The sequence below is a fragment of the Megascapheus bottae genome, chromosome 11, assembly GCF_031878675.1.
Source record: "Megascapheus bottae isolate mThoBot1 chromosome 11, mThoBot2.hap1, whole genome shotgun sequence".
NCBI classification, from domain to species: domain Eukaryota; kingdom Metazoa; phylum Chordata; class Mammalia; order Rodentia; family Geomyidae; genus Megascapheus; species Megascapheus bottae.
Genome location: NC_143519.1, coordinates 7,005,590 through 7,030,613, shown reverse-complemented (window position 1 = coordinate 7,030,613; position 25,024 = coordinate 7,005,590). Strand labels below are relative to the sequence as shown.

Here is a 25,024-nt window from a genome sequence, read left to right as displayed (position 1 = left end):
AACCCAGAAGTGGCGCTGTGACTCAAGGGGTAGGGCAGTAGCCTTGAGCTGAAGAGCTCAGAGACAATGCCCAGGCCCTGGGGTAAGGTGGTAACCTTGAGTTGAAGAGCTAGGGACAGCGCCCAGGCCCAGAGTCCAAGCCCCACAACCAACAACAACAACAACAAAAAAAAGTAAAATGATTCTAATTAAAGTGTCTCGTGGACATGGGGGGATCTGGTGGTAAAAACAATGATCCTAGCTTTAATGTCTCACTATTCTCTATTTCCCCTTTTCCCACTCATAACACTTCCTCTGTTTGAAAATGTGGTCTTGAACAGACCACAGAAAATCGAAATGAGCTTACTGCACAGATTGAGTTTGGCTTGTGAGGGGAACACAGCGGCATCTGCTGGACACTGCATGAACTACTAGTTTGAGGCACTTCTGTATTATAATACGTCCCACTCCTTGCAATTTGACGTAATTGGCAGTTTTTAGCAGTTGTAGAAAGGAAAGCAAATACTCCAAAAGTAGTATCCATCCTAACTCCTTATCAAAGAGGCCTCAGAGAGTCATCTCCACTCCACTTATCCTTTCTTCCCCTTCCCTTTCTTCTCTTCTCCCCTCCCTCCCCCTCTTCTCCTCTCTTCCTCTTCCCTAACTCCTCTCCTTCCCTCTGTGTTAGCAAAGTTCTCTATAATAGAAAGTATTAACATACTTAATACTTAATGTCCCGTCATTTGTGGTATTTGGCCCTGGAATTCTGACTGCTATTTTCTGAAACACTTTCCCTCTATTCCTGCACTCCTTTGTCCTAGCTCCCTCTGGACATTGCCCTTTCATGCAGTCAACAATTCCTCCTCCTGACCCCGGATGACTGAGCTTCTGTAGGACGCTCCTCTAGGATAAGACAACAGCATCCACATATGGTACAACCCAATCCAAAGCCATTTTCTTACTCATCCTTGCCTCCTTAAACATCTGCACAATTTGACTTCTGAAATAAAGCACATATCCACTGAAGAAACACTTCACAAGCCAACTATTTGACATCCTTCTTTATTTTCCATTACCAGCATTCTGATCTAGGGGAACATACACACGATATTAACTTTGATGGATCACACTGATGGGTGCTGAGAAGGACCCCACACTACTTTGGTGAACCCCATATCTTCCATGAAGTTGCAATCTTTGCCACCAGGGGGACTTTGAAATTTCTCTTCCTTAAGGTACTAGAGGGAATAGTCCAGCGAACAGTCTGGGGTACAATCTCTAACGTGTCCGCGGGCATACAGGCGTAGAAAAAGGGTTGCTCTAGTTTTTCTGAACTGAAGTTGATGTCCCTGTGATGAAGTTTTGTTGCTGGTCTGTGTTTGCTTTGGGAAGAGATCATTCTTTCTGACTCATAATCATGGGCTTTGTTCCTTCCCGTGTGTTTCTCTGTAATGTGGGGGTGATGCTTTCGTAACACACCCAATGCGGTCTTCTTTCTTTCTTTGCTTTCTGGATGCGTGTGAGATGTGGGAGGCTTTTTCCCAGAATGTAACTGAATATCTGATTTGGAGGAGGGAGCTGACGAGGAAGTTGTTGTGCTCGATGTTGTCCAGGAAAGTTTCTCTTCATTACGTGGTACAGAAGACAGCACGGAGTGAATTTCCACAGTGTCCGGTGCACAATGACACAACCTGTCCGGAGACAGAAATTTAGAGGATGATCTGTGTTTCCTGCTTTTGTGAGATCCATGGGGAGGGGTCGACATAACTGAGGTGCGTTTTCTAGAAGCTGTTTCAGGACGATGATCTGAAACGTCACCGGTAAATGGCTTCAAATAAGCCGTTTGTTTCATCTCATAGAAATTTCCCAAAGGAATGTCTTTCTGCAATTTGAATATGATGTTTTGTGATTCCTTCGTTAAGGTGCCAGCTAAAAATGTACACTCCTCATCCTCACTTGCTCTCGAAGTCGACCACTCCTCCAACTCGGCGGGACTCTCGGTGTACATCCGATTGGAGAAAGTTTTAGAAATCTGAGTTGGCCGTGCATCTTCTACACCACCAGCATTTTTCTGAGTTCTTAAGTCAAGAGGTTTATGTGTGCTTGGTTCTTGAAACCGTACGTTATGCCGTTTATCTTTTTCTGGAGCCAGGCAGGATCTTAACCGGGAAGGAGTGCGAGTGCTAGTATCTTTCCGCAGCACCTTGCAGAGACCAGGGGGAAAAGCACACTTTCTCACCGGCTCCAGGACTTTTCTGAAGAGTAATGAATTCACATGGGGACTTTTCTTGTTGAAAGAAACCTGTTGCTTTAACAGTTGTGACTCCGAGGAAGGAACACAAGGTTCGCTGCTCTCATCCACTTGTTTACATTTTGAAGTTGTGTGTAATTTTAGAGGACGATTGGAAAGAGCATTTGGCTTACAGAACATACTTTCAACAGAAAGCCCCAGAAAGCGGAGGTACCTGTACTGTAAATCTAGGTCTATTTGATGAAGAGATTTCTCCTCGAACAGTAACAGAATTCTGTTTTTTCGTTTGGGCACTTTGGCAGCAGAATGAATACAGATGCCAGATGAAGGTCTCTTTCCATCTCTGGCATTGGCCATGGCGTAAGATTCTCTTACAATTCCAGAAGGGGCTTTCATTTGTATTTCCAGGGTTTTCACAGAAAGGTGCATGAGGAGTTTCTCTATTTGTTTTGTCGAATAGCTCTGGAGGATGAGAGCCACTGGACTATCACAAGCTGGCAGTTTTGAACATGTTCCACTGTCGGGCTGCGGAATAGTGCTTGGCATGGGGGTAAGCTGTCTACCACACACAGTGTGAGCCATCCCGGTCTCCACACAACTGTGAAGCGGATATTCTTGTAGATAATTTTCTTCTAAGTCAAGTTTAATAGTATCAACTGCTCCTGAAGACCTAACACTCAAATTTTCAAGGTTAAGATTGAGTGCCCAGCTGTTGTCTTCGAAAACATGCTCTTTAGAATAAAAGCTAAACTTCTGGAAGGACACTTTTGCTTTCTCTGGTATCAGATTCAGTTTTATTTCCAGAGCTTTTGAATGAAGGGAATCGGTGAGCTTATTTTTCTCTTTGAGAGTGAAATATTGCAGAATGGCTTTGGGTCTGGGATCTGGGGTGGCTGGTGATGCCAGTGAACTGTGTGGAGAAGGTAGTGATGTCATGTCATCAGGTTCATAGTCTTGTAGTTCTTCCAGTTTGTCAGAAGAAACTTTGTCTTGGATCCTAGTTTTAACTTGGGATTGACAGAGGGTTCTAATTGCTTCATAAATTGCAAGTGAACATTCTGCACCTGCACCATCTGCTGGTGTTTTTATTTCAGCACTTTGAACTGGAGGTGGATTGGGCAGAGCCCCTGGAACAGCTTCTGGCTGGTGAATGCTTTGTGTGGGTCCACTTGCATCCCTTTCTTTGGGAAGCAAGGTGTGCTCTCTGGTTTTGAACAGTGGCGTTTCATCTTGTGATTCTCTTGCTCTTACAGGTGGAATGTTAATACTCATGGTCTTTTTCAGATGGACTTCCCCAATTGTCTTTTGATCTGTATGCATTAGAATACATCTTGGTATCTTGTTTTTCTGCTCAATTATATGCAAGTTAAGCTTTTTAAGGATCCTATCACCTTGCTCTGGAGCAATCTTTTCTTCTGTCTGTGGAGTTAATTTGTTTTTACTTCCTTTACTTTTAAGGTTTGCCTCCTCTTTGACCTGAGGAAGTTGCTGCTTTTCTTGTTCATTCACTACAATAGGCTGGGAATGTTGTAGAACTGTGTTTGCAATACTCTGGTTTTCTTTTGCAGCTGTTAAGGTATCCCTCTTAATTTTACTCATGTCCACTGATTCCTCCTTGAACTTAGAGAGACAGGCTCTCTGTTCACTTCCTGGATTTGTCTCCAATTCTTCTGTATGCGGTGTTCTCATGGAAATGGAAAGGTTTCTGATAACAATTCTTGGGCTATTTTTATTCCATAAAACCATATTTTTTGTTCTTTTGAAGCTATATTCTATTTTATTTGTTGGAGTACTGTGTCCCGCGATACCAACAGTTTGTGAAACTGGATGCTTTGCAGTTTTCTTATTGGGCCACGGTTCTGTTTTCAGACTTGTTGATCTTTCATTCTGTCTTTTAAGGGAAAGAGGAGTGGAAGCACAAAAGGAATCCACAGCATTTCTCTGAAGTGGTTTTTGTACTTGGAGGTTCTCTTTTGTGCCAGACAATTTTTGCTCCTTTCCTTGTGTTTGTTGGTGTGGGCAGTTCTCCTTATCGATGACTATTTGAGTCTCAATTTGTTTTTGCTGCTGTAGATTTATAGTGGTGATGTTGTTAGTTTCCTTCTTTATTTCCTCTAGGTGTCCAGACTGAAGCAGAAACGTCCAGAGTGGTTTAAGGGACTTCTGAAGCAATTCCACAACTTGGGCTTCCTGTTCTGGATTAGGCAGTTTCACATTTTCTTTTCTTCGTAGGGCATTACATTCTGTGATATCCATGTGCAGTCCTGGAAGGATTGGCAAGCTGGTATACACTGTAGTTTTCCTATCCACATCTATTTCCAATGTTGTCTCCTGCTTTCTGTCCCGGAATGGAAACTTAACAGAAACGGTGGCGTTTGATCTAGTCTTGTGACCACTTTTAGAATGCAGCACTATATGTTTTTCCGTAATAGTATCTCGCTTTTCTGGTTTCTGAGGGGTAATCAACTTGGTGGCGTTCGTTTCGAGCGATCCTAACTTCTGGGGAGAAAACATTTTGGTTATTTTATTACTGCTTCGTCCATCTTTCTTCAGATTATAAAATTTGAATGAACTCACCGATTCTGGAGATAGTTTTGGTAAAGTCTCTTGTTGGTGGGTTTCTCTCTTTGCGGCAGAAAATCCTTTAAAATTTACAGAGGTGCCGACCGCAACACACATTCCCTTGGCTGTCTGCCTTGGCAGTGAAACCAAAACCTTAGGACTTAGTTTTTGTTTAGAATTTTCGATGGCGTCAGTTTGTCTTTCCAGATTCCCAGTTGTGGGGTAGGGGTCAAAGGTAGCTACATGTTTTTTCTTATATTTTCCAGGTTCAACCTCCTGTTGCCCCATCAAGTGCAATTCCAGCAGTCTCCCATGCCTGAGGGTACCAAATCCAGTGAAATACATTTTATCGTCGTGTGGATGTAAATCTCCTTCTGATCTAACTTGTGAAGGTTCACGCCTTTGCTGGGTTTTGACCATCAAGTCTGAGACCCACTGCTGCTCCGTCTCTTTGCGGAGCACAACATTCTGCTCTGGTCTTGTAACAACCTTTCTCCTGTTACCTTCAACCAACTCTCTGTTCGCTGTTCCCTTAACATCGGGTGATTCCTGGAAATGTAGCTGTGGAGACGAGGATCCGGCAACCCCACCCATGTCTTTGTCTATGCTGTCCCCTGAATCCAGATGAGAGAGAGATGATAATGGTGTGTACAGAAAAGTCTTGGACAGAATCACATGGGGTTCATCCTTATGTGGGTGCACCTTTTTCTCCTGCACCTTCACATTCAGGGTGAATCCTTCTGCGTTAAGGATATGTGGGATCGGTGAACTCGTTGGCCCTTTGCAGTGTACCCTGATGGTCACGTCTGCAGCAGTCACTCCAACTTCTCCTTCTTTGCCGGCCCTATATGGTTTTCCTTTTCTGCCATTACCACACACGGCCTCTGTGTCTGCTGTTCTCTCCAAATCGGAGAATGCTGGCAACATTAACGGAAGCAAGGAAGTTTTGCTTCTGATCTTTTCTTCATCCACTTGTGTACTTACATCTCGCTGACGGCTAGGTAAAGAAGACTTAGGAGGAGTTTTTCTTAGAATCCTATCATGTTCCTTTCCCTTGTGACTTTTAATATCTACATGCAGTTCTGTTCTATGGAGCTTACAGGAAGGAAGTGATTTCCTTCCCTTCATAATTATATCTGGGCATCTCTCCCTTACGGTCTCTTTTCTGGCTGTTGTTCCTTTCGGAAACATATATTGTTTAGCAACACCTTTCATTCCATCTCCTCCAATGGTCTCCAAAAGCGTTGTCTCTTCTGCTTCGGATATTCTCTGCAAAGATCTCGTAAGTCTTAGCATTCCATCATCTAAGCCTATCTTTCTCTCTAATGAGAGAGGAGGTAGAAACAGTAATGAAGTGACAGACTTAGTGTGAACACTTGCTTCCTCTTGGCGTTCTTGCCCCTTCATTTCTTGATATCTGGGGGACTCTGGAGTATCTCCTGTTGGATCCCCATCTTCTTCCTTGTTCTCAGGCATTTGTTGTTTTCCGCATTGTAGATTGATTAAAACATCATCACTAACTGGCTTTAAATAAGCGTCACTGTCACATCCAGGTGGTTCCAGGAACTGTGCTATAGATAAAGCAGATCTTGTTGAGATTAGTCTTCTGTTTTCCTCCATTCCAGCACTCATGCTAAGGAAAGGTAGGTGGCATCCAGCAGTAGAAATTTTAGTCAGCATCAGATCTGGCTCACTTTTCCCTTCTTGGATCTTTCCCTCTTGCTCTCTAGTTTTCCACTGAAGGCTGCTGAAATTGCATGTTTTTAAAAGAGGCAATTCCTTTGTCTTTAAACACTTATCTGTAGAACCCACTATGTTATTCATATTTGCAACTTTTTCTCCGTTCTTTTCTTGTAAATCATTTGCAAGATCTCCATCATCATCTGTTTCTAGACATGTTATTGTCACTGTATCTGATGATTGCTTGCACTGAAATTGTGTGAAAGATGATTTTTTAATTCTGTCTTCCAGAACAGAAATTAGTTCACTCTTATGCTCTTGCATCTTTCTTTTTTGTTCTTTGATTTTCCTTTGCAACTCTTCCGTACTGACTATATGTGCATATAACAATTTTCTTATTGTTGGATCTAAGAAGTCTTTCAAATCCATTAGGAGATGCTCATTTTCTTCTTCCTGTGTGGCGTGCTGTATCAGTTCTTTGCTGTTGCCAAGCAATGACTCCACTGACTCGGTATCTACTTTTTTATCTGACTCTGGTGCACCCTGAAGTATTAGTGATGGGAAACAGAACTGTGTTCTTCCTAGTAGATCCTCTTTGACATTTACTCTAGAAATCCATTTAAAGCAAGACAAAGAAGGCAAAGAAGAAGATTTCTTCAGAACCATTCTAGGGTTACTTTTAGCCACTTGAACTCCTTTCCTTTGCTCCTTAATACTCAAAGGGAATATATTTCTCTTTGATATATGTGCTGGTGGTGATATTTTTACTCTCAACATTGTTCTTTGACAGAGTATTCCACACTTTACTTCGTCCTTTGCCTCTTCACATGGCTTTAGTTCATTGACTTTCACTGTTAAACTATGTGAACTAATACTTAGATTTACATCTGGATAGGAGACTTCCCTTGATGACCCAAGTAGTTTTGCTTGTAAAGGACAGAACAGAGAAGAATCCATTTTACTCAGAATCACATTAGGATCTTTTATTCTTTCCTGATCTTGTCCTATTTTTTCTTTACTGCTCCTCTGTGGTTCCTTTCTCTTGCTCAGAATACTGTACTGATTGATAAAAGACATAAACGGACATGTGGATGTATTTGTCTGGGAATCTGTGTCTAAAGTTTGTACTCCATCTTCTTCTGGTGGAAGAGATGCTTTTCCCTTCTCCATTTGTCTAGCAATTGTCTTTATAGATGATGTTTGTCTTGTAGGCAATGATTTCGGGAGCATAAGCTGCGATAAGCAGCTTTTTATTATCCTTGACTCCATTTCTCCTTTCACTATTTTTATTGTGTTTTTTGTTCTTTTTGAACTTCTGAAGATGTCAGTCAGGGGTGACAGTATATACTTTAATTTCTCTAAACTCAATGATTCTAGGTTCCGGGTACAAGGGAGAATGGTTCGTGTTAGTACTTGTTTGTCTTCCTTTACTTTTTGTCCCTTGTCTAATTTACCACAGGAAAAAGAAGGTAAGGTCAGAACTTCTCCTTGTTTGGTTTTTCTTTTTGACACATGTCCTAAGTTTGTATTTACATTTGTCTTTTCACTGGTCCGAAAGCCACTATGCCTGCTGATACAGGGCACACTTGGCAGTGGTATCTGGTTTACCTTGGAAATCACACTGGCGGCATGCCTTCCATGCTTCTTACACGCTGTTTTCCCACCACCTCCCTCTTTCTGTGGCCGGCACACTTGTGCTGTTTTGGTATCATTTGATCCAATGAATGTGGTAGGTACCACTTTCCCTGCATCACCCAATTTCTGGTGATAGGATTGTGAAAGAGCATATCTTGATATTCCTTGTATATTTTCTCCTTTCATTCTTGTGTCTAATTGACCATTAATTTGGGAAGGTGCAAAATGAAAGTGTGCATACATAACTATCTCTGCATTTTTACTGCCTGAGCCTCCTTTCCCAAGTCCTTGATCTTCTATATCTTTTTTCCCTTGCAGCTTAACCTCTGGATCTGTCTTTTTTTGCCCTTTACTTTGTGCATCTACTTGCCCTTGTTCTTTATCTTCTTGATTCCATTCCTCTCCTTCTTTACCATTTCCATGTATTTTATCTTGCTTTTGGCCTTGTAGCTCTATTTTCCCTAGTACTTGATCCACTTTTCCTTGCTCTCCGCCTTCTCCATCCATTTCCTCTTGATAGTTCCCATCCCGTTTCTCTTGTTTGATGCCTTCTCCATCAGTTTTTGCTTGTTTTTCACTTTGTGAATCCAATTTCCATTGCTCTTTATTTCCTTTCAAGTCTTTATCTTTTGTATATATTAAGTCTTTCTTGGCTAATAATTTTATTTTATCTTCTTTTGGTAGCACATATTCTTTTACATTTTTGGTGCCACTTGTGATGTTATCCTTGATGGACTTTTTAATTGCTCTTCTCACTGCATCAGATAATATCTTGCATGCTAGTTCTGGAAGAGAATACTTCATTGCTTCAGTTACATAATTAGTTTTTTCTACCTTCAAATCCAGTTTTAAATGAGAAGAAGGTACCCAGTCATTGGAACTGGCCAGAACCACATTTTGTTTCTCTTGATCTTTTTTTTCTATCTGAATTTCCTGTAAAACTGATGGCTTCTTTTTCTTCGAAAGTATGACTTCTTCCATTTTTACATTCTCCCCTCCTTTCTGCATTATCTTTTCCGTGGCAACTATTACACTGTTTGAGGTAGGACTAGATGCAGACATGTTACATGTGATTTCATCTCTAGCTGATGTCTCTTGAAGCTTTGGCTGTAGAAGACATAATCTTGCTTTCATTTGCATAGCTTCTCCTTTTACTTTTACGTCAACTTCAGAATAAGGTGGAAAAGAGATGGAAAATTCACTCTGAATCTCACCTTGTTTATCCTCCTCCACCCTTTTCTCTTCTTCCGTATTCAACTGTAATCTACACACTGCTGAAGACTGCTCCAGACCCACAGGTATTCTTTCAGATTGTGTTATTTTTTCAGGAGCCATTCCCACTCTATCTTTCTGTGGCGAATGTTTTGTTCTTTTCATGTTACTTAAGATAGCAGCATTTGGCTCCTTATTTATTCTCTTTTCCCCTGACACTTCCTGGAATGTCAATGATGGAAGACAGAATCTTGTGATTCCTTGCTTGTAAATTTCATTTACTTTAGTATCCCACTCCAAGTGAGGTGAGGAGGGAATGGAATCCCACTGTTTATTCTGCACTGTATCTGGACTACTTTTGTTATTACATTCAGTTATTTTCTTTTGGTTCTTATGGTTCTGCCATAGTTCCTTTTCATGCAGTAAATGTTTAAAAGATGACTGCTTCCTTCTTATGAGGTCCATTATATCTCTTACATTGACTATATTTTCCTCACATTTCTTCTTCCTCTGTGGCAGACATTTTACTTCCATTACATTCTTTAAATTATTTTGATTAGCTGATTCTGAAAATGACACTTCTCTGACTTTTGATGATACCTGGGACTTTAGTACTTTTGACTTATTCTGTCCTATTTTTATTGTTGAATTCAAATTAGGATGGGTTGGAGATGGTAAGAAAGTGCAAGTATTTGTCAATATCACATCCAATTTACCCTTACCTAGCTGTACCCTTTTCTCTTCTTTTACAATATTAAATAATGAAGCTAATCCTTCTCCAGTGATTACATGTGACAGCGATGATTTCTCCATCTTCGAAATCATGCCAGAGTGACTTATTCCTTTCATTTCTACTGCCTTTGCACCATTCTCTTTTTGTGACATATGCTGTGTTGTTCTTTTTGTATTATTGGAGATAATCATACCAGTTGTCTCTTCATTTGATTGGAAGCAAGGTAAAGAAGGGATGGGCTCACATATTTTTGTGACCACCCAATCTTGATCACCATGTCTCTGTTTTATGTTTATTATTTTATCTCTTATGTTCCATTGAATTTCAAGTCCGTTGCTTGGGATATCACAATCATTGGCACCAAATATATCTGAAAATTCAGATTTCAGAGCCTGACTTTCAGACCATCGTATGCCTTTCATAACTCCCTCTTTCAGGCCACCCTTCTGTCTCTTATTTTCATTCCAAAGATGCATACATGTTGAAAGAAAATGTAAAACTGTTCTAGGCACATATACTTCTATTTGCTTTTCTTTGGCCTTATATGAACCTTCTTTCTTTGTAATTCTTATCTTGGGAGAGTTACTATTTAATATTGTCTCAATGACCTGTGGTTTATTTGATGATTGGTTTCCTTTTGAAAAGAAAGTATTCCAGTATTTTATGGTTTTACTGCATGCTTCTAAAGGCAGCATTGTGTTTTGTTTTTTCATTTGCCTTGGAGACATTGATGGCACAAAGCCTTCCATTCTTGCTCGATTTTTAAAGCACAATTCTAGTCCTTTTTTCCAGTTTGAAACATGACCTTCTTCAGATAATTCTTCCTTCATCTGAGGCATTAAATGTGGCCAATGACAGGGATAATTTTGAAAGCAAGATCTATTCTCCCTGATGCTATCATAGGAACTTGGCAGGTGAGAATCATTCTGTCTGTGTTTTCTTTTCTGAGAATATTCATCTATCACATCCATTTTTCTTAGTGGTTTTCTGGTCTGTCGAGTTGAATAGTCATATGTTATTTGAAGTAGATCTTCTCTGGAGTGAGATGCAGGCTGTGGAAGATGATCATATTTGTGTTTTTCTTTCTGATTCTTCTTTTTTGCATCTGAAGTGTTCTGTTGACTATTCATTCCCTTCATTGCTTTGTTTGGTTGTGGCGATGCAATCTGATACATACCCATCAGAGAGCTGGAAGCCTGCGTTGGAAAAGCCTTCAATGTACTTTCTTGATGTTCTTTTCTTCTTCTAATATGTGGATTCATCCCTTTAGCACATGGAGAAGGATCTGCTGGAATACTAACTTCATTTGATGCTTTCTCTAAAACTGATGAATTTAACCTTGCATCTGTTGGGACTTGTCTCTTCGGATTTACAATATGGAATTGATGCAACACACATGAGAAAATGGATTCCAGAACTTTTTCCTTATTCTGGTTACAAATATTCAGTTGCGTTATCCTTGGAGTTCCTGAAAAGTCCACTTTCCATCTTTGTGATCTCATTGGAATAGCTGTCAGCTCTGATTGCTCTTTACCCCGTGGATCCACACTGACATTTATAGAGGTATCATCACTTCTCCTGGTTATATTCATTGTCTGTTTTAGATGGAAAGAGCTCCCCATGGAGCAAGATACAGACTCTAGAACACTTCTAGGATTGCTAGCTCGTTTTGTATGTTCTCTCCAAGCTGGACAGGTTTTGTGCAGATCCCCTAGAAATTTCTGTCCTTTGGATGTTAGAAAGATACCAGTGTTATTTAACCCTTCTCCTCCCAATAGATTTGAAATCTTTTTTCTGCTAATATATGCTTCTCCTTCCTTAGGTGCCTCTAAATGAAGAGGTTTCTTAACAGGTTCTGCATTTGTTCTAATTGTTTTAGCATCATATATATTGCCATTGATCTCTAGCTTCTTTGGAAATACACCACCATATGTTACTTCTCTTTCCAAATTGGCTTTTGATTTCACATGGTAAGGTCTGTCTATTTGTGGACCAATTGTTAAATAATCTCTACATCGTGGGAAAATGTCTAATGAAAAAACTTGGTATTCTTTTGAGTATATGTCATACTGTTCTGGCCTCCTGGGAGTTCTTGGCATAGAACTCTTATCAATGATCTGTGCAGATGACATTTTCGTTCCATTGAGTGATGTCTTCAGGTTTAGCTGTGGAATGGCATGGGCTGTCTTTTGCAGTTTGTGGTTTTCCCCCTCTACTTCTATAACCGCTGTAATCTGAGATGAAATCTGGCCACAATTGCCAACATCATTCAGAACTACATCTGCCATAGTTTTCACTTGCTGTGATTCATTTTTCTCTTCCTTAATGATTTCATTACTGTTACTTTGCCTTCCATGTCCTGTAACATAAAGCAGCTGGAACACAGGGAGTTTCTTCACTTTCATTTTTACCTTTTTGGGATACAGACTACCTGTCATGACAGCAGTTCTACCTTTATTGTTGTGGCATGTCCTGTTCAGACCACATGACTTTTGCTGTATCCAGAATGGGCCCACACTTTTATCCAATTCTGGTCTGTCATTTTGCTCAAGCATGCCGATGTTCTTGCTGAAAAACTCTTCTGTATCAGAATTCTCTGTTATTTTCATGTCTATTGCTATTTCAAGTCTTTTAGATTTCCTAGTATTTTTCTTCCTCTTCTCTTGTTCTTTAATATGCAAGAGTAGTTTCTCTATATTTTTTGGCATGTGATGTATATTTGAAATATATTCTTTGACTGAGATTTCATTTACCTGTTGCATAAAGAATCTTGTATCTTGATGTATGCCCTTTCCTTTCATTTCTTCTTTCGGCATTTCAGTGTGAGTCTGATCCAGCAGGGGAGATGATATAGATCCCAGAATGGGATCATTTCCATCATTCTCTGAAATTGAAAGGCACACCTTTCTCTGGAAGTCTAACCCATCATGGTGTGCTTTCGTTTGTTGTGACCCAGTCTGTGCTGGTTGCATACAGCATTGGAGAAGGTCTGCTGAAACATCTTGGTACTCTTGTTGTTCTCTTCCAATATTCTCCTCCAGCTTTTCAGTGCTGCTGGACACACTGACACATCCTGACAATGACAGGGGCCTTTCATCTAGTAGTTGATCCATCTTTAGACTGAAGAGCATGCCTTGTCCCAGCTTGCTCTGCTTCATTTTCATTTCTGCAAGTGTTCTATGCTGAGACATGAGACATCCAGAGTCAACATGACTTTCGAGAAGTAGATTTGCTACATTCTTACTCAGTAGGAATGTCTTTGACTGCTGTATGCTAACTCTTCGTCCTTTTTTATTGCTTCTAGTACCAAATCTAAGACACTGTGAAACTGGTGTTTTCTTTGCCTTCAGCTTTTTCTCTTTGATGGGTAGAGGCTTTTTTACTTCATCTGTTTCTGCCTTATCTTTAGATCTTATAATTTTAGGATGCGTAGTAATGTAAGCACAAGTTGAACTCCAGATAAGTTCTGGGATATAGGACTCTTGCCATTTCTCGTGTGGGACAAGAGTCTTGGGATTTGTTGTTTTCCACATTCCAGCTTTAGATTCATTCTGTTTTTCATTTTGAATAGGTTGAATCTCAGGAAGAAGAATAGGCTCTAGAATAAGTTCTTCTCCAAGTTTTAGCTCTTTATTTTGACTCATTAAATTAATATCTATTTTCTGAGAAGGAATGGTCTCAGGGCATACTCTATTGATTAAAGAGGTTTCAGATTTTCTTGTTTGTACTACTCCAAACTCAAATGGCAGACTTTTAAACAAAACCTTCTTTTTATATGTCGTTCTCTTTCCAACTTTTGCTTTGGTTAGGACATTTCTCTTTTTAGAAGGTCTTTCAGATGTATCCAACATACTAAATGATTCCTCCATTTTCAAATTTTGTAGAGTAGGCATAGGAGTAGGTGTTGATATTGCATTGGCATTTAATTCAGCTTTATTGCTCTCTCCTTTTCTAGAGTTCTGTTTCCGTTTTATATCAATGGTTATAGTAGCATGGCCTACAGATTTGCGTGACTGTGGAAGTGCCGGTTGTTTTCCTTGTGAAGGTATAACTTTAGCACTTGACATTTCATGTATTTTTAGAGTATCTGCCAAGTTTTTAATTTCTTGTGAAGCAGATAATTGCTTGTCCACAGAATCTAAAATTCCTGCCAAATGGTATGGAGATGTTTCTTTTAAAACAGAATGGTCTATTTTTTTCTTATCATATTTTCTAGATGCAGCGTCATCTGTTGTCTCACTGGGTTTTGCACAAATAGGTGATTTTTCCATTGTCGAGAGTCCAACTTTGACAGTTATTTGCACATTTTTGCTGTTTTCTAATTTTACATTTATTTCTGGACTCATCTCACAAATCTGGCTTTGAGAAAATGATGACTCTTTTAAAAGCATGTCCTCTGACTTGCCAGAATCAGATTCCTTTATGAGCTGTACATTTACTGTCAAGTTGATTGTGTAGAAAGAACCACTTTCTTTAAGTGGTTTTTGTGTCTCTCCCCCACTTTCTCCACTATGTAGGTTTACTTCCTTTAAAGAGTTGAAAGTATCACCCTTGTTAACGGAATCAAAATACTCTGCTAGGCCTTCAGCTTGTGATGCTGCTTGTGGTAGCTGTATATGACTCTGTCTCCTAGCTATCTCTGGTTTTAATAGGATTTGCCTCATCATGTCAGAGAAATCTGATGTGAAGTCAATGGTATTCAGAAATGTGTCTGGTACATTTTTAATTTGCCCTGGGGCTTTCATTTTACTTCTTAAATTGAGTTGGAATTTCTTTTTGTGTTTTATGATAAAGTATCCACTGGTTTTAAGCATCTGTGAAACTGGTGGTTTCTTTTCCTTCCCAGTTAAACATTTGAGATTCATTATAATTTCATTGTTCAATACTTGTCTCAGGTTTCCCTTGCTTTTGGAGTCAGACAAAACTGATAATAAAAAATCTACAGACCTCAAACAATTTGGGGCAATGTTTTCTGGTATCTTTTCCTTTTCATCTGTCATATGATTACTCGCAGTTGTTTTACTTGTTGTGTTAGGTGAAGTGTCCCTTTTTTTTGTATCAAACGATGGTTTATCCATAATCAATGTGGATGATGGACTTCTGGAATCTTCGGTGGCACTAAATAATGACTCTCTCACGCTTGCATACCACCCATTTTCTCCCTCCTGGTACTTAATTTTGTGTTGTCTTTTCTTTAGATGGCCTTCCATAGGAAATTCTGGTGGTTTTGCCTCCAACATTTTCTGCCTGGGGCTCATATAATTTTGGGGTACACATTCGAATGTATCCCTCTCACTTTTAGATCCAGCTGACAGAGGACTGGAGAAACTTAATAGTTTAAAATCTCTTAAGTCCTTTTGATTCTGTGACTTTTTTTCAGAAATGGTACCATCCCATATCCTTCCAAGATTTCCATCCCAAGATGTATCACATGGTATTAAGCCAATCTCTGATTCTTCTGCTTTAGGAAATGAAGTCTTTTGACCTCCTATGCTGCTTATTTTTTCCTTGGGGTGAGGGCCCTTTTTCTCTGTTTCAGCTTGAGAGGTGGCAGAGGAAATGACATTGAGGGATACATCTCCTACAGATTTACCTGGTTTGATCTTAGTTTTGAAGCTATATTCTAAGGGCCTTCTGTAGCCTGGAGTACCGCTTCCTACAATTCTAAACATTTGAGAAATTGGTGCCTTCTTTACCTTCAAAGCTACACATTTGGGACTCATTTTAAGTCCTTTGTCCATAAGTACTAATTTGTTCCTCTGTATTATAGGTACAGGTGAAGTATAGGTGGAGAAAGTCAAAGACTCCAAAATGGCCGGTAATTCTTGTGACAATCCTTTCTGTTTCTCTGCTTCCAGCACAATCACGTAAAATCCATCAGACAGGATCCCACAGCAGTTTAAAAATCCAACAGTTTGTGACTTCAAAGTCTTGGGAAGTAGATATTTTCGGCAACCACATTGTGGAATATTAAATAACTTTGAAATTGATGGCTTTTTTACCTTCATTATTACGCATGAGGGACTCTTACTTTTTAGGGCCTTACAAGTAAACATTTTCCTCTGCCTATTAGATTCAGGCAGATCAGATCTGAAAAGATTCCAAGGTTCTAGAATAGTTGCTTGTAGATCATTTCTAAACTCTCCCTTTTCCTTTTCATTCCAATTGCGCAGCACACCTACCAGACGAGTTTCATCAGGCAGTGTGTCATATGTCGTTGTATCAACTAGAATGTCATCAGTTAGTGAGTCCTCTGATCTCGCAGGAGAAAGCTTTACAATTGCTGGACCTATTGTGTAATTTTGTGCCTGTGTGCTTTCCTTGAGCTCCTTTCCTTGCACTGGATCTGCAGCTTGTCCTATAAAATAGGACAAACCAGCTTGACTTGCCGGTTTGCAAACGTTCAGATCTTTCCTTTGTCCCAAGAAGACTTCAAAATGTTGACTGGACTGTGGAACTACTTTTAATAACACTTGCTGTTCTCTGTCTTCATCTTGAAGATTGCTTTCTTGGATGTCATCTGAAGCAACCATGCCTTCATGCTTTCCCTGTGCAGACATGAATTGTGCTTCATTTGGTATTCTTTCTGTTTCTGTCGGGCTAATCATATTGAAGTCAGTTAAAGAGCATAGTTCATCTGTTGCTTCTTTACCTTGAGGTGTAGCTTTTGCTTGAGTGGCCAAGTCATATCTGAAGATCCAGCTATCAGGAGGGGTAAATTTTGGTTGAGCTTTTTCCATCAGTTTCGCTTCATATTGCAAACTAGCTTCCAGTGCGTTTTGGGATGTGCTTTCCCCATAAAAGGAAGGTAAATGTTTTACTTCACTGTCAAGTTGGAGATTTCCTTGTGGTAACTTGATATAATAGCAATTCTCTGCATTTAATCTGATATGTGTGTCAGTATTGGGCAAAATAGACACATGAGGGTAAACATTCAGAAGCTCATCTGACAAACTTTCATCTTACAGTATTTGTTTAATAATCATTTCAACACGATCTCTCAATGTTCTTCTGTGGCTAGAACTGTCATGTCTATTGATATAAAGCATCCGTGAAACTGCAGGCTTCTTTATTTTCCTAATTACTTGTCTGACATTGAGTGAACTTTTTGTTCCTGACATTTTTATACTGTGGCAAGACCCTGTGGCAACTGGAGATAAATCATTTTCTATGTCTTCCTTCTCTTGGACAATATGATGGTCCAATTTCTCTCTGAGGTTTTCACCAAAAGGGACCCAGTTCTCTACTGTTTTAACTAAATGTTCACCAACTGGCAAGTTTGTTGGTATATGTGGACACACAGGATCAATAGCACTTTCTCTGCTGGTAGGTCTGGCTATGTTTTGCTCCACTTTCTCTATTTGCAACTGACCAGTCATAGGGCATGGAACAATCCTCGAAGCAGTTTGTAAAGAAGGAATTGGTGGATATACTTGCTGTTCTTTATTTTGAATTGCCTTGCTGACTAAGTTGATGGGTTCCATGTTAAATCTGACACATTTACCATTTTTCTTTTTATCAGTGCTGAATCTGAAGTCTTGTGACAGTAATGGAAGCGTTCTTTGTTTTTCTTCCTGTGGGTCACATTTTTGTGGTTCTTGTACTATAGAGCTTTCATCAATCCAATTTTTGTCCTCTGTTTCCTTTTCACCTTGTAATTTCTCTTGTTTTAATACCGACTTACTAAGCCTTACTGTTGATGTACCTGTTCTTGCACTGGACCTGCTAGGCATTTCTGTTTCAGGTGTTTCTGAAATGGTAGCATGGGTGGTATCATGAAATGCATCAGATGGGCTTTTTTTGTGATGCATATTTTTTACACTGCTTCTGACTTCAAACTCCTCATGTTCAGCTGGGTTACCATGTGCCATAATCTTGGGTGACAATGCTATCTTTGACTTTAGATTTACACGTTCAGTATTTGTTTGCACTTTTATGTCTTGTAATTCTTCAGTGACTTTTTGGGTTTTGGGTCTTAGGTAAATAAGCAAATTGACATCAGAGAACTCGACGACAATTCTCAGTAAATCTTCTGGTTTTTGTACATTACCTTTCGGGGAGTCCCCTTGCAGGTTTGGTGCATTAGCTGGTAACTCCTCTTCATTCTCTGCACTTCGTAGATCTTCCTTCATTTTTATTTCTCTGTGCGTTTTCATTTTGAAAGATGAGGTACATTTCTGTTGAGATTTTGACATAGCTCCTTCTGAAGATATCCTGTGCTCTGGAATATACAGGTGACAGGCTTGTTCCCTAGGGTCTACAGGAGACTCTCTGCTCCTCATGCTTATTTCATCTAATAAGAAATAAGGGGCTGTTAGTTTATCAGGGTTGACCATGAAAGACTGTTCAAACTGAGGCAACACTTTTGATGAAATGCCTTGTAGTGCGGTATTTTCTCTGCCATATTGCTCTAAATTTTCTATAATGCTTGACATTCCTCTCTTGATAGAACCCGAGAAATTGAATTGCTCTACATCTGATGACTGACTTCGTTTTTTCACTATACCGTCACATCTTACTACATCTGGCAAGACTTTCACTAGATTTTTTCTAGAATGCTTTTTAATGTATGGAATAATAAACTTAGAGACAGAAATAAGATGTAATTCTTCTTTCTCAATGTTATGCTTCCATCCTAACTCATTCTTATTTCTTGAAGTGTGACATATTTGAAACACTTGTGAAGCTGGTGTTTTCTTTGCTTTCAGAGATGGAACTTTAAGACAGAGTTTGCCTTTATCATCTGATGATTTTTTTCTGTTTTTCTGCCCCTTCATGGTAGACAAACATACCACTGAGCTATATACAGAATACTGACTTAATTCCAATGAAGCAAGTTTTCCCCAGTCTTTTGGTATTATCTTCTTTAGTTGTGGCATATCTTTAACAACTGAATTTGGACTTAAAGTTGAAAATTCATTAGACTCTAGGCCCTTCAGTAAATCTCTTCCCTCAACAGTACATGGAACTTTGATAAAAAGTTGACTCTTGTCCATATCTTTGGCCTGGAAGGAGCCTTGCATGTTGTTGGACAATGGTTTTACCAGCAAATCTTGAGGCCGATCAAAATAACTGACCATGTCAGTAGGCTGATTGTTGACTAATTCTTGGTTGTTAATAAACTGCTGGGCTTGACTAGCAAATTGGATATCATAAAACCCTTGATTCTGAATAGCAGTTTGTTCTGGAAAAGCATTTCGTGATTGGGCAGAAATAACCATTTCAACAGAATGTTGAGAGTTCTCCTGAGGTCTTGGATATACATCACTATGTTTGGTCTCTAGTATAAAGTTGGGTTTTAAAGAAATTCGATTTTTTACATTTTCCTCCAGAAGTCTAACTTGGTGTCTAGAAAGAAACAAATGGGCAGGAGGGAGCGGTGCCATATCGAGATCCTCATTTTCCATGTTGGATTTAGAAGGTTTTGATAAACTAAGATCAGAAGAAAACTCTGGTTTCTTATTTTTGTTGGTTTTCATTATGGAAATTAATGTCTTTGAAGGAAAACTTTTCTGTTCAGATTCATTTTCTGAGTGCTCTCTATGGTTCTGAAATTTTTCCTTTGCTTCTGAATTAAACAATGACAGAGATAAGCTGGCGCCACCTGGAAATGGTATGTGACTTTTGCCAAAGGAATTTACTTGATAATCACTCTCACTGGTTCCTGTGTACAGATTTTCATTTGAGGAAAAAATGCTATCTTCAAAGTTACTTTGATTTTCTTCAGACGTAAGTGTTGAAGTTGTGCTTTCTGAAAAGATGTCAACTCTAAAACATAAAAGGCTGTGCAAATAAAATTTCACTTAGGGATTATTTCTTACAAGGTCTCAATAGAGTTAAAAAAGCTCAATATCATATGTAAAAGCAGATCAATACAGAGATAAAAATAAAGTTATTATACACATTACAGAATAATTACCCAAATTCCTTTTTTTTTCTTTTTTGCAAGTTCTGGGGCTTGAACTCAGGGCCTGAGCACTGTTCTTGGGCTTTCTCAAGGCTAGAACTCTACCATTTGAGCCACAGCCCCTCTTCCGGCTTTTTTTCTATATATGTGATACTGAACCCAGGTTTTCATGCATTCCAGGCAAGCACTGTACCACTAGGCCAAGCTCCCAGTCCAAGTTCTTTTTTCTTAATTAACCAACCAACTAGGGAAGCAAATCATTTATGCATTTCAGAGAATGAAAGAATTTATCTCAACTTCTCTAAAACTCTGTTAAAAGCAAGCACCAAGGCGTCCAAAGTGGCAAGATTACTGTTCTTTTACAAAGAATATCAGTTGGTTTCTGTTCTCTGCATGAACATTCTACCAGAAGAAAATAATCTTATGGAAATTTAGCAGATATATGGGAAGAATGTTCAGTAGTATAAGCTATAGCTTTCTGTAGATAATCACCAACATTTCAACAGCTATTGGTTTGTAAGCAACTGAAAAGCCTATATTTTGTGAGAGTACTTCTCAATAAAATTTGGGAGTCAGAGTCAGAGTGTAGAGTAATTATCATAGCCAAGGATCCATGTACCTCAACCGAGTATCAGTTTAATGCATGCTTAGATCAATAACACCAGTAATGCTTAATGTGATGGCTAATGTTATGTGTCACGTTAGCTGTGCCACAGTGCCGAGATACATAGTCAAACATAACAATGCATATTTCTGTGAAAGTGCTTGGGGAATGCAATTAACATTCATATCAGTGGACTCTGAGAAAAGCAAAAAAGCCTCACATGGGTATGTTAGCTCAGCAGCAGGCCATACAGAACAAAAGACTGATCTCACCCAGAGGAACTTCCTCATCACTACAACAGTCCTAAAACAAATCTAACCAACACACACACACACACACACACACACACACACACACACACACACCCCAAATAGTATATATGCAAATGATTGTGTGTGTGTGTGTGTGTGTGTGTGTGTGTACCATTGGTTCTATTTCTCTAGCAAAACACTGTCTTAATTGATTAAAAAAACACAAATTTCCAAGCCTCATCTTATCTCTACTGAATCAGAAGCTTTGCTAGTAGAGCCTAAAAATCTTAGTCCTTTTTTTTAATGTCAGTTCTGGAGCTTGAACTCAGGACTCGGGCGCTGTCCCTGAGCTTTTTGCTTACGGCTAGTGCTCTACCACTGTGAGCCACAGCACCACTTCTGGTGGTCTGGAGGTTAATTGGAGATAAGATTCTCAGGGACTTTTCCTGCCCAGCTGGCTTCCAACCCCAGTCCTCACATCACAGCCTCCTGCATAGCTAGGATTACAGGCATGAACCACTGACACCCAGCCTTCCTTTTATTTATTTATTTATGTATTTTTGCTGGTTCTGGGGCTTAAATTCAGGGCCTGGATTCTATCCCTGGGTTTTTGTGCTCAATGCTAACACTCTACTATTTGAGCCATTGCTCCATTTCTGGCTTTTTACAGTTAATTGGAGATAGTGGTTTCATGAATATTCCTGCTCAGACTGGCTTTGAACTGTGAGGCTCAGATCTTAGCCTCCTGAGTACCTGGGATTAAAGGCATGAGCCACCAGTGCCTAGTACAATCTCAAGAGTATATCTCAAGAGCCTAGAACAATAGCTAGCACAGAGAGGGCCCTTACAGAACAATCATCTCTAGCTCTAAGCAAGTTTCTCTAAGTTTCTGATTGTTTACTTTCATCTACACGGTAAGGAGACTTAAAACTTAACCCTTTCCTTGATCTCATTGAACACACACACACACACACATCACTCACAAGTGTGTTACTCTGGGTTGAACCCAAGGCCCTCAGTATGCTCAATATATGCTTTATCACTGAAACACCCTGAAATTTTAATTTATAAATTAGTTAAGAGACTATTAATAATAAAGGAGAACAATTATATTAGCATATCATATTAAAAAAGAGGTGTGCATCAACAAAAAAATCTTTTGTTTCAGATGTTAAAAGGAATCTTTTTTCCCCCTTCTGGTCCTGGTGCTTGAACTCTGGGTCTGGGCACTCTCCCTGAGCCTCTTGTGTTCAAGGTTAGGGCTCTACCACTTGAGCCTCAGTGCTACTTCCAGCTTTTTCTGAGTAGTTTATTGGAGATAAGAGTCTCACAGGCTTTCCTGCCCAGGCTGGCTTTGATCTCAGCCACCTGCACCTAGCTATAAAAGGAAACTTTTTACAACTTCTTTTTTTGGCATATCTGAACCACCAGTATCACTATTCTCTTGTCTTAGGGCTATTGTAAGGTAAAATATGAGTGAGTTAAGCAAGAACATGGCAATGCTGAGATAATCAATCTAATAACAATGGTAGCTACTATTTCACTGACAGGAAGATAGCATCTACACGTGAATTATGCTGGAGCTAATTCACATCCTGGAAAGGTTGGCTGAGATTTCATCACAATACTCTGAATGTCATGTGATTTAAAACTTACAAGCTGTTTGTTTCTGGAATTTTCTAATTAATATTAATAGACCATAGTCGACCTCTGGTGAAATTTCAGGCTGGGAAGAGCTACCTTATCTTCCTTAGTGTCCCCAGGAAATAGCTAAGGATTAACTCCTGCTCAAGCAGGAAAGGGCTAATGGCACCTAGAGGGGGAACATGTAGGAGGCCTGGACTTTGAAGCTGAACTTCCTTTTTCCCATTTCTTCTAATATGTTTCTCAAGTTTATCCTCTGAATTACTTTAATGTGTCCAACACCAATTTCTAGTCTGTCAAGTTGAATATTCACTGATTACACTTCTGAGCAACTTCAGTTTGCACTAACTTCCTGCTCCCAACCCATCCTGCCTGTCTCCCTAGGTCTGAAGTGCACCTGCAGAATGTGAGAGCTGGTCCTACATACACCTTAGAATTTGAGGGGCCAGGACTCAATATGATATTAAAACAACCAGATTAAATTAATAAAATCCCCCTTCACCTGACAAAAGGAATTGGATTGACATCAAGTAATTTCCAGATTCAGTCTTCAAAAAGCCATCTTTCTAAAATCCTATTTTTTTTTCCAGTCCTGAGTCTTAAACTCAGGGTCTGAGCACTGTCCTTGGGCTTTCTCAAGGATAGAGCTCTATCACTTGAGCCACAGCACCACTTCCAGCTCATTCTATGTATGTGATACTGAGGAATTGAACCTGGGTCTATATGCTAGGCAGGCACTCTACCACTAGGCCAAACTCCCAGCAACTCAAAACTCCTATTCTTAAATATCTTTAGTGGCTACTGTCTACAGAATCACATCTAATCCAATCCAATTAAATCCCAACATGCTATAGAGAGTCTTCAATGATCTGACACCATTCACCAACCGTCGCTCCTTCCTGACTCCATGTTTATGCTCCAGCAACTGTGAAAGAGTTGCAATTTCTTTAACATAGCCTAGCATTTCTTATTTCTTTGCCTTTCCTTATGTCCTAGCTTTATTATCCTACAATTTTGCTGGCTTTCATATAGCCTTTGAAATTTATCTTTCTTAGTCACCATTCCTGGAGTCTTCTTCACCATTCCTGGCTGGTCTAGATAATCTCCTCAATGTTCTTATATTTCTACCCCTATGTCAGCATAACACAGGACAACCATTCTGTATGTACATGTCTTTTCCACAAGAATGTAACTTCAGACAACCTAAAACCACTACAATATTATAGCAACAGGAATAGTGATGATGTTGGAATTTAATCTGTATCACTGAAATGCCTTTAACATGCTCTTAGGTTCTGATTTCATATTCTGATTTCAGAGAAATTCATGTCACTTTTGTAGGCTCTAGTTCAGTGTTGGCTTGATTCAATGTAGATGATAAAGTACTTGGACTTAAGAAGTGGTGGTTACTATTTTTTTATGTGTAGAGAAAAAAATTAGTTAATCTCTCTAAGCTTTATCTTTTCTCATCTATAAAACAATAATTTCTAACTTGAAAGATAATTTTAATATACAAAACACTTTCAACACATCTTAGAACTTAGCAAGAATTTAAAATAAATGAATGAATTATGATGTTGAAAAGTTACACTCCACTGTACTCAGAAAAATCCTTCTCTAATTTAGAATTTTCAACCAAATATAAATGACCTATTTCACTCACTTTTCTTCTGAAGCTGGATGGAGAACTGATGGAGTCTTTGTAGCTAAATAGGAATTAAAAAAATCATAGTATCAGCGAAGAAATTTAAGCTAGAAAATTCACATCAAAAGAAGAAATGGTATGCTATTTACCTAATGCCATGCTTTCTAGGCAAATATCTTCATTCTGTTTCAAGGGAGAAAGTTAAATGTTAGAGAATCCAAATATCAAAGTTCATTTTTTGGGTTGGTTCCTGTTCTTGAGCATTGTCCCTGAGCTCTTTTGCACAAGGCTGGTGCTATACCATGTGATTCTCCTGTGGTTGACTGACAATAATAGTCTCATAGACTGAACTGCCCAGCCTGGCTTTGAATCCCAATCTTCAGATCCCAGCCTCCTGAGTAGCTAGGATTATAGCCGCCAGCATCTGGCTGCAAATTATTCTTCTGTGTGACTGTGAAAATCAGTGAGGTAGAAGTTAGTCTTTTATCCTTACCTTATGGGAATCTGAACGACTGTTTCCTGGAAGCCCAGGTTTCTTCTTAAAGGATACATAAATTTTTATGAGTATTACCTCAAAAATAATTCCTAGGAAAGTCATAAAGAAGATTAACATCCAATCATTTTGAAAGATCCAAGACTCTCGGAGGTCCCATATTGTCAAAAACCTGTTGTCTTCTGATCCATCTCGTGCTACATTTTTAACGAAATAATATGGCTTTGACATTTTAATGTGATATATGAAATCGATTGGTATCTCATTCAGAATTCCTTGAGTTCAGATACCCAAAAACACAAGAAGTGGTATGTCCATCTCAACCACATGCAAAGCTTTACCAGAAACATATGCTAGTGCTACTCAAAGTTTTCCCAGTGTGGCCTGGGCCTACATGACCAACGTGTCATAGTGGGCATTTAACTGAG

The 25,024-nt window shown here is 39.3% G+C and overlaps 2 protein-coding genes across 2 annotated transcripts; both read right to left on the bottom strand.

Annotated features, from left to right (window-relative positions):
• Window positions 1–1,045: 1,045 nt before the first annotated feature.
• On the bottom strand, window positions 1,046–24,914 carry LOC150056707 (leucine-rich repeat transmembrane protein 3-like). Its single transcript, XM_090341906.1, has 4 exons — window positions 24,597–24,914; window positions 24,253–24,286; window positions 24,122–24,164; window positions 1,046–19,835 (listed from the first exon to the last, which is right to left on the bottom strand). Exons 1-4 carry the CDS (start codon window positions 24,825–24,827, stop codon window positions 17,015–17,017), a joined length of 3,129 nt encoding a protein of 1,042 aa, XP_090198032.1. The 5' UTR covers window positions 24,828–24,914; the 3' UTR covers window positions 1,046–17,014.
• LOC150056708 (leucine-rich repeat transmembrane protein 3-like) lies at window positions 1,136–16,792 on the bottom strand. Its single transcript, XM_090341776.1, has one exon. The coding sequence runs from the start codon at window positions 16,790–16,792 to the stop codon at window positions 1,136–1,138; it is 15,657 nt and encodes a 5,218-aa protein (XP_090197902.1).
• Window positions 24,915–25,024: the final 110 nt, after the last annotated feature.

Coding starts and splice junctions, on each gene's coding strand:
- LOC150056708 (XM_090341776.1), bottom strand. CDS start 16,792: ATGGAAAAAGCTCAACCAAAATTTACCCCTCCTGATAGCTGGATCTTC.
- LOC150056707 (XM_090341906.1), bottom strand. CDS start 24,827: ATGTCAAAGCCATATTATTTCGTTAAAAATGTAGCACGAGATGGATCA. Junction 24,287..24,596: donor GTCGTTCAGATTCCCATAAG/GTAAGGATAAAA, acceptor CCCTTGAAACAG/AATGAAGATATTTGCCTAGA. Junction 24,165..24,252: donor CCTAGAAAGCATGGCATTAG/GTAAATAGCATA, acceptor ATTCCTATTTAG/CTACAAAGACTCCATCAGTT.